Source organism: Cebus imitator, unplaced genomic scaffold (genome assembly GCF_001604975.1).
Source record: "Cebus imitator isolate Cc_AM_T3 unplaced genomic scaffold, Cebus_imitator-1.0 Scaffold200, whole genome shotgun sequence".
In the NCBI taxonomy this organism is placed as follows: domain Eukaryota; kingdom Metazoa; phylum Chordata; class Mammalia; order Primates; family Cebidae; genus Cebus; species Cebus imitator.
In genome coordinates this window covers 2,721,510-2,731,184 of record NW_016107515.1, presented here as the reverse complement: position 1 = coordinate 2,731,184, position 9,675 = coordinate 2,721,510, and the positions used below count along the sequence as shown (strand labels likewise).

Sequence of the window (9,675 nt, the reverse complement as noted above, 5' to 3'; positions counted from 1 at the left end):
GTCTTGCAGAGTCAGAAGAGAAACTCAAAATGGTCAAGTGACTTTGCTGAGGCCATCCAGGACCTGAAGCTAGGTCTGAGTGGTTTCGAGAGCTGTGTTCTTTCCCCTAAAAGGAGCAGATAGATGGAGGAGGGGCTTGATTTGAGCCAGGATGGGAAAGATGGTGGGGACGGTCCCTACATGGTGCCTTGCCAGGGTAAGAGTCCAGCCTGGAATCGCTCCAGTGTTGTGAAGAGTGAGGCTGCAGCAGGCCGGGGAGAGGCTAACAGGCTCATCAACATATTAGTAAATGAACTGTGATTCATCTCCCATGTACCCTGCGGGAGACCCATTGCCACTCAGGAGGGGGCCGTCAGCTGCTGGAACGTGCCCAGAGCACAGGTTTGAGACTTGTCCCTAGGACAGGCTGAGAGAACTGAGTGTGTTTGTTCCAATAAAACATTAATTAGGAATTCACAGCTCTTCCTTAAATCTCGAGTGGTTGATACATCAGGGAGCAAGGGCACGGACCCTTCTCTGAGATTCCTGAGCAGAGCTGCAGGGAAGCTGTTGCTAGCTCAATGCAGATACATCAGAAAACCTCACCCATGAAATGGTATGCTCAGTGAGGCAAGGAGCTCCCCCTCACTTGAGGTATTCATCAGGAGGCTGGATGCCCACCTGACAGGGAGGCTTCAGAGGGGAGAGATCTATGCAGCTGAGCTGTGAATGTCTGCAATTCTCTGATTCTACCTGGGATCAAATTTGCACTGGAATGTTTGCTCTGATTCTTTGCTATTTCTTGTGAGAAAGGCATCATGTGTCTGTTGCCACCAGGTCCTAGAATCTCAGCCCAGTGGGGCTCAGTTCATCCTACCTTCCCTGCTCTTGAACCCTAGAACCTAAGACTGAGCATTGTCTTGACCCTGCTGCCTGGAGTGAGTGTGGAGGAGAGGGGAGAGGGGTGGACAGGCCAGGAGAGCTGAGTACCTTTTCTGGTAGAGGGGCAGCACAGTCGTGACCAGGATGTAGTAAGTGATGACGGCACACACCACCATGGCGACGCCCAGGCAAAGGGCTCGTGTCTCTCCCCGCTTCTGGGCCATTACCAGCTTCTTCACCATATCCACTGGGGGCACTGGTCATTTCTAGGTCCACAGAAGCAAACAGAAGTGAGATCAGCCCAGTTCACAGGTGATCCACAGAAAGAGAGGACAGGTGAGAAAGGAGGGTACTCAAATATTAATATTATTCTTGTTTATATTTGGAGCTTTGCAACTTCCAGTGGGCTTGCTTTTTGAACCCCAAGTAAACATTCCCTGTGCAATTGAGAGGCAATTGCAGATGTAGAATCTGTGGCTCAGAGAGGTAAAGCGACTTGCCCTAGGTCACACAGTAGTAGGCTTGGTAATGCCCGCCCCCCCACCAAGGTGTCCATGTTCTAGTCTCTGGAAGCCATCAATGTTACTTTATTTGAGAATGACTTTGCAGAAGTGATTAAGATAAAGGATCTTGAGATGGGGAGACAATCTTGGATTATCCATGTAGATCCTAAATGTGATCCCAGGGGCCCTAATAAGACTGAAGTAAAGGGATATTGAACATAAAAGAGAAGGCTAGGGTGATATGGCCAAGGAGACAGCGATTAGAGTGATGTGACCACAAGCCAAGGAGTGCTGGCAGCCATCAGAAGCTGGCAGGGGCAAGGAACAATGGCTCATCCCCTACAGCCACTATAAGGAGTGCAGCCTGTGGACACCTTGGTGATTTTGGACTTCCAGTGAAATTTCTGTTTTTTGGGACCATCAGGTTTATGGTCATTTGCTACAATGGCCATAGGTCCCGCATGGTGAGCGACCAGCACAGGTGCATCATCCATGTACCTCCTTCCATGACACTTTTCTCACAGGAAAACTTGGAGCATTTCTGCCCAGGAACAGTTCTATGACAGGGCTAGTTGGGCCAGAGAGCAGGCAGAGAAAGGAGAGGAGGGCTCCAACAGGCTGCCGCAGGTTGTCAGGAGGAGGTAGGAAGTTTCCTATATTCTGGAACACTCCTTACCACCGGCAAAGAAAGAAGAGCTAAGGCATCATGGTGGCCTCAGCGACAGCGTTCTTATTTCAGGGCTTGAAGCCACCTGGGACAAAGTGGAATGGGCACATTGCTGGTGGTGGCTTGCTTTCTCTCCACCTTCTTTAGGCGGCATCTCCTTATTTTTCCCCCGGACATTGACCCCACCCCAATGCTAGCAAAGATGCCACCCTCTCATGCTAGGCCCTGATCACTCCCCCAGGAGTGTGAACCTTGGCAAAGCCTTCAAGAAACAGCCCCTCAATCTACGTCGCCTGGAGCCACAGAGATGCCCAGCTGTGGTTCCCATGTGGTTTACCATGCATTCTGCAAGCTGTCCTAGAGCCTTCTGGTAAATTTATTTGCTGTTGTTTTTATTTGTTGAAGGTAACCAAAGTCCATTTCTACCAAAAATATCAGGGCCATGAGACCTGTTCACTATAATCCTCCACTTTAGGGGCAGTTTTAGCTAGGTATCAGGGAGGGCTTTATTCTCATTGCCAAGTCCCTAAAGTAATAAACATATTATTATTATTATTAATTAGTCAGTGTCCGGGAGACAGGCATTAGTCCTAAGTGCTCTATTTTCTGCTCGGGCATCTCTTAACTACTGGACTGTTTCAAATATTCTGTCAGAGATTTCTGACCCCCTCCTCTCAGCCAGGCTGCCCCCATACCCGAGCATCCCCACTAAAGGGAAAAGTCCAGGGTCAGGCACCATGGATACTCATCGCACCTTCCCAGTGAGCTGGTCCACCTCCCCTATTGATTGACAGAGGTGACATCCAATGACAACTGGCACCAGGAGGTGAGCTTCCCCTACATTCTAATGAGACATTATAAAAGCACAAGCAAGCAGAAATTGCCCTTGACAAACAGAGGCGTTTAGTTCAACCCTTTTTTATTATTTTCCTTCTGTTCTGTGGTCTCGTGGGAATGGGAGAGCCCACACCTTTTTCTACCTGGGGTCAGTTGAACAAGCCCCTCCGTGAATCCACAGGTAAAACAACAGAATCACTTGGAGATACACTAAAAGCCCCAACAGCCTGCTTCCCCAGGACCTTCAAGAGTCACTGGCACTTGGCCCCACCCCAGGGACTGTGAGACACAAATTATTTGAAGCCAGTGGGAAATCCCATTTTGAGATTTCCAAAACATAGGGCTGAGTGCCCACAACAAAGCCATTTATCTCCTGGGGGAGATGGAGCGTACCTGTGGGGGTGTCCTGTGGTATGACAGCTCCTTGCTGGTTAATCAGTCCCCCACCTCTCAGGGCCACTGCCTCCTTTGCTGTGTGACTTCTAGTGACCTCCAGTCCCCTGGGCACTCCTGAGGCTGGTGAAGGCAGGAACCTGGTTTTTCCCATTTTAGGAGCTCAGAAGAAAAGAAAAGGAGAGGCTTCCCTGTCACAGAGAAATCTGGAAAGTTGGCTTATTTGGGTCTGACCTGTCTCTAATGCTCTGATGAGATTGTCACCTGCACTGACTGAATGGGTTTGTAGAGTCAGGATAAATCCTCTTAAGACCATGTGTGGGGTTCAGTGTAGATAAGACTTCAGTGAGAAGGTAGCATTCAGCATCCAAAGGGAGAACCTTTGGCGAGAGGAAGGATGGGAACTGTCAATATCCCCTAAGGGACAGGAAGAACAGGAAGAAGTGGATTTCGGCTATCGTAGGAGGGATTTCAGTTAGACTCTAAGAAGAACTTCCTGGTTTTGAGCATTTATAAACATCTGTGAACTTCCAGGCTATATCTTCCCATTTAGAAAGGTCACTTGAGGTCTGGGATCGATTCAGGAAAGACAGAGAAGGACAAAGGAAGGCAGAATGTTGGAGTGTCCTGGGTGCTAGCTGGGTGGACATCCTTTTCCTTAGAAAGACAAAGAATAGAGTACATTGTTTAACAGTTTGGTGGGGTGTGGACAGGGCGATTCTGAGGTCATCAGACATTGCTTTGCCATTTCGCAGCCGTGTGACGGAAATGAGAATAATGGCACTTTCCTCAGAGAGCTCAGCTAAAGATCAAATGCCATAGAGAGTATCAGGCATGTATCACAGTGCCCAGCCGCACATCAGCCCTCAGTAAATATTCGCTATGATTACTAGCAAAGGAAACCCTGGCAGTTTGGAGCAGACGTCTGGACCAGTCTTGGTGAATCTATTTTTTGTCCCACCTCTTTACTGGTGACAAGTGCCAGGACTAGCCTTAATCTCCAGGCTGCAGCCTTCTGGCCACTCTGAGAACTGGGACTTGGAGGATCAGGGCACCTACTACCAGTGTAACCTGGCCACTGTGCCACCCTCCCTGCTGGCCGTCAGACCACAGGCCCTCCATCCAGAAGGACAGGCCTGAGAAAAACAGAGTCCTCACCACCTGCCTCCCTCCCTGCCTCATGGCAGGCTGCTTTCCCCACAGTCTCCCTCCAGCCCCCAGTCTTGGGAGAAACCACTTCCCAAGTGCTCCAGACGTGGTACTCACAGTCTCCCCGGCGCCCTGTGGGTCTTCAGCAGCAGATGGTTTCTCTCTGCCTGGCTCCCACCCCCCCACCCCAAAAGACGCCACAGAGCTCCAGCAGGAAGTTTGGCCTCCCCGCCCATCTCCAGGGAAGCAGCCTTTGGTCCCCATCTGGGGCAAGCCTCCATGCCCAAACATGGTCAAGTCTGAGCACACAGCCTGGAGGCACAGATTCGGAGAGCAGGTACCCAGCCCTGAGCAGGGCAGCTGCTACCCAGGACCTGCACCTCCACCTTCCCCGAGTCTCATGGGAAACAGATTCCAAACGATGACAGACAGCAAGACTGAGAAATTACGAAAGATAAGCCTGGTATATTTGGAAATATTTCTTCTTTCCTCTGTCTCTGTGGGCTGGGAAAGACGCCAGAAATAGGAAATGATTTTCCTTTTGTTGGCATGAGGAAGGGTGGAGTTGAGCTGGAGGGGTTGGGCTTGTCACCAGTCCCTGACATATCCACGCGGGAGCAGCTAAACCTCCTTGCCTTTGGCACTTACGTGCTGTGTGACCCTGGGTAAGTTATGGCACTTCTCTGGGCTTTGACTTTCTTTTACTTTTTTTGTTTTTCTCCCAAACTTATCGTTAAAGGATCTCAGTTTTCTCACCTGTGTTACTGGCATTTTTAAAACTTATTTTGCTTTAGGGTAGTGATGAGGGTTAGAGATGGTGGGCATTTATGGCAAGAGGAGAGAACCTGCCTTTTAAGGACCAGCCGAGCTGAAGCTGGGAGTAGTGAGAACTCCATGACTGCTTCCAATCAGGTCCAGGGACAGCCTGCTCACCAGCCCCACTCCCACCCCCACAGAGACTGTGAAAGTACAGAGATTTGTTCCTAGCAATAAGACAAGTGAACGTCAGTATTTGCAGGCAAAATCATGCTTTTGGATCTCCATTTCTTCATGTGTAAAGTGGATGTAAGGATTAAAAATCAGCAACAAAGGGCAGGTGCGGTGGCTCACACCTGTAATCCCAGCACTTTGGGATGCCAAGGTGGATGAATTGCTCAAGCCTAGGAATTTGAGACCAAGCTGGGCAACATGACGAAACCCCATCCCTACTAAAAATACAAAAATTAGCAGAGTGTGCTGGTACCTGCAGTCCCAGTGACCAGGGAGGCTGAAGCATGAGAATTGCTTGAACCTGGGAGGTGGAGGTTGCAGTGAGTCAAGATTGCGACACTGCACTCCAGCCTGGGCAACTGAGCGAGACCCTGTCTCATGTATATCATATAGCAGCAATGAAAACAATCCCAGATTTTGGGGCTTTCCTATCAGGCATGGTGCTAGAAGGCAGCACATCTCTACCCTTCACTTGACCCAAGGATCAAAGAATCTGAAACTGGGGCTTGGAGACTTGAAGTCACTGGTTCAGCCCTAGGGACCAGAACTAGGTTTAAAGCTGGCCCTTCCAGATTGCACAGCTCGGTCTGTCTCTGCTGACCCTTGGGCTGCTGTAAGACATTAAAGCTCACCTCTGTCCAACAGTCAACTGCCAACTGAAGCTCTGGAGGTCACCCTGAGTTTCCCCAGCCCCCAGGGAGATGGGTGCAGGCTGGTCTTTCCTGCTGAGGGAGCTGACCACCTCCCTCCCTCCTGCCTCCAGCAGGTGTGAAATGAGGGCGGCCGTTCAGGCTTCCCTGACACACTCTCAGGCGGCGAGTGCCCTTCTCCACCCCTTTCCTAATTGAATCATATTAACAGGAGACTACAGTGTCTGTTTAACGGGCATGATAGCACCGGAGGGTCTAAGGCCAGCTTTAGACCTTACAGGCAGATTGACAGAGAGATGTAGGATCTGGAATTCAACCTCAGAGGAGTAATTTTCTAAGGATGATCCTCGGTCCATTTAGGGGCCGGAAGAGTCCTCCTGTGGCCCATAAACTAACCCAGGAATGCCAGCCCCCCCATCCTGCTTCCCTGGGGGAGAGATACACAGTGCCACAGGCTGCCATTTATGAGTATAACCAAAGAGCTCCTTGCTCGTAACACTCTAAAAAGTTATTGAGGGCTACATATTATTTGGAATTTATAAACAAACTTTAGCATTCTTCCAAGGGAAGATGGGAACAGACAGGGAAAGGGGTCTGTGGGATTTTCTGCTGCCCCTAAGTGAGCCACAACCAAAAGGCATTGACAAGCCTTGCCCTCAAGGATTTGTGGATGAAAACCCAGGTCCTCTGCTGGCTGTGGGGTTGTATGTGACAGATGGCTGCAGGTGGAGGGCAAGAAAATAGTACTGTGGCAACAGTAAATATTGATGGTTTGCATCAGTACGAGGCGTCAGAGATCAAGATCACAAAATACCTTCTCTGACTCTTCCACCAGCTCCTTGTGGTACCAGCACAATCGGCTCATACTAGACCATTGAGGTAGAGATTTTTCTACCCATTTGATAGAGGGAGTAATAGAGGCTCAGAGAGTTGAAATAAATTGCCCAAGGCAAGTTACTTGGCCTCTCTAAGCTTCAGTTTGTCTGTCTCTAAAATAGAGAGAATTATACCTAGACGCTCATTGTTTTGGAGGAATGAGAGATCACCCAGGCTACCTGCCACATTGTATGGAGTTTGCACTTTCCAAAGATGGTCGCACCAACATACATCCCATCCTATGTGCCCTTTTCACAGTGTGGCATCAACACTCCACCATCAAGAGGGGCATTTGTATCTCTTCCCCTTCACCCTGGGTAGGGCTTTGTAAGTGCCTCAGCAGTAGAATACGGTAGAGGGACACAGCACTATTTTCAAGGCTAAGTCACAGACGGGGACTTGGGTTCCCCGGGCATGCTCTCGGGACATGTCCTTGGGACCCAGCCACCATGTTGTAGGAAGCCGAGGCCCGGTGCTCCAGCTGACAGCCCCAGCTCAGATCTCAGCCAACAACTAGCATCTCCTACAGGGCACGGGAGAGAACAAGCCTGCAGATAGTTCCAGTAAGCCCCCCGCCTACCAGCCTCCCAGCTGAGGCCTCGGAGAGCATGGAGCAGAGACAACCCACCTGTTCTGTGCTCTCTCTGAATTCCAGACCCACAAAATCCATGAGCAGAAAAAAACTGATATTTCGTGCCCCTATGTTTTGGGGTAATTTGTTATGCAGTCATATTAACTGGAACGCATTGCAAGTGATTTCAAAGACGGACTGTTACTGTTGCTGGTGATAGTGGTAGGATTATACTAGCAGGAATGAAAATGTCTGAGATTGCTATATGGGGTGTTACAGGAGAGTTTAGAAATGCTTTATCTAGGTTGACCATGGTGGCTCACGCTCGTAATCCCAGCACTTTGCAGGGCCAAGGCAGGCAGATCACTTGAGGCCAGGAGTTTGAGACCAGCCTGGCCAACATGACGAAATACTGTTTCTACTAAAAATACAAAAATTAGCTGGGCATGTGACAGGCGCCTGTAATCCCAGCTACTCTAGGAAGCTGAGGCATGAGAATCTCTTGAGCCTGGGAGGTGGTGGTTGCAGTGAGCTGAGATTGTGCCACTGCACTCCAGCCTAGGCAACAAAGTGAGACTCCATCTAAAAAAAAAAAAAGCTTTATCTACTCTTAGGTCACATACTACAGCACAAATGGAATAGAAGGGCAGTGATATGAGGGGGTATTGAAGCAAGAAAGGTCGCAAAACAAGCCTCTGGAACACTGAACTGGGAAGGAAGTGGTGATTTATTAGGCTGGAAGCTGCGGCGGGTCTGAAAGCCCCAAATAGCCGAGCTCCCCTAATAAAGAAAATCCCTGCCCTTATGAAGGCTTACAACTTTAGAAATTAAATGTGAAAGCGGTCTTGGGCTTACAACCCTAGAAATTACATGAGAGAGGGTCTTGGTCCACGGAGCAGGCATGGGGTACATGACTTAGGTGGGGGTTTGATCGTGTTTAAGTAAAAACAATGCCTTCTGGAAAGATTCCTCCACACCATGCCTGCGATCTATAGGAGGGTGATTACAAGTGGCGCTTGGTCTGCCAGCCTTTACTTCTCCTATTGAAATGCTATGTGGAAGTCAAGGGGGAGGTGGTCTTAGATGCTTAAGGGTGATTAAGGGTCTCCTTCCTCAGTATCTTTGTTTATTAAGCATCTTTTATGTGCCAGGGCATGACCACATAGATATGCAATACATATACATATACATATACATATACATACACATACACATGGACATTCCTCTCCACAATCCCCCACGAAAGGCCTTGTTCTTTCTGTGTAAGCACCAGAGAAAGCGATTGTCCCAAGGTCACGCCCCTAGCGTGTAATGTGATGGAAACTGGAGCTGCACCTGTGTCTGCTGACTCTCCAGCCCATCCCTGCCTCCCTGTCACCCGATGAATCCCTTGGGAGCAGTTTTCAAGAGACCCCGGGTTTCTTCACGATGTCTGCTTCCTCTGCTTTCCAGACGCCCTCAGCTCAGTCTGTACCCCTCTCTGGATTATGCACCTGCTTGTTTATTTAAGTCCTTCTGAATCAATATCTGCTCTCTGCCGACACGTGAGATAATACGTCCCATAAATCAAATTGGCAGTCAGGTCTTGAGCCCCTGTGTGTGTCCCTCTCTGAATGCTGCAGGAATGGGTGTTAGCCACCCTCAGTCCCAGCAAAGCTGTGCGCTCACAGACATCTCAGTAGTTGCTGTGCAGAGACTGTGGATACGTCGCCTAGCCGAGGCCACTCGGACATTGCCCGCTCCCTGCAGAAAAGCAATGCCGGATTTCCTAAACTGCAAAAATGCAGAACAGAAAACAAAATGATGTATTTTAAATGAGAGAGAGTAATAAAAAGCAGAAGAAATAACAATGGGAGATTTTTCAGTAGAGTTGACCAAGTACAATAGCAGGAAAAGTAAATGCCAATACTAGAATTAAATGGCAACAAGACATGACACGATAAAAAACATGATAAGGTTGTTCTCTGCCGTGTGGGGGGAATACTCACTCTTTTCTCCTCTGATTCTTTTCACCACATTTTCCTTGACCTAATTTTTCTTACTTTAGCCTGCCATGCTGTTAACATAATTGTAAGCACCTTGAAAATCCTCTTTGAGACAAGGAGGGGCATAAATAAATAAACAGCACTGCTGTCTGTCTGTGTGGTAAGGTTGGCTTTTTTTTTTTTTTTTTTTTTT

General features: G+C 48.9%; 2 protein-coding genes across 4 annotated transcripts in view; one reads left to right on the top strand and one right to left on the bottom strand.

The window, feature by feature from the left end:
• KCNMB1 (potassium calcium-activated channel subfamily M regulatory beta subunit 1) overlaps window positions 1–4,945 on the bottom strand; it is an 11,503-nt gene extending 6,558 nt beyond the window's left edge. For both annotated transcript variants that reach the window (XM_017547704.2, XM_017547703.1), the window contains exons 1-2: window positions 4,528–4,945; window positions 970–1,127 (exon numbers count right to left, since the gene is read on the bottom strand). In XM_017547704.2, coding sequence (XP_017403193.1) covers window positions 970–1,103 — 134 coding nt within the window. In that variant the 5' untranslated portion in view covers window positions 1,104–1,127; window positions 4,528–4,945. The remainder of the gene's footprint in view (window positions 1–969; window positions 1,128–4,527) is intronic.
• The window catches only part of KCNIP1 (potassium voltage-gated channel interacting protein 1), a 390,129-nt gene that overhangs the window by 31,502 nt on the left and 348,952 nt on the right, over window positions 1–9,675 (top strand). The gene's annotated exons all lie outside the window — the stretch shown is intronic.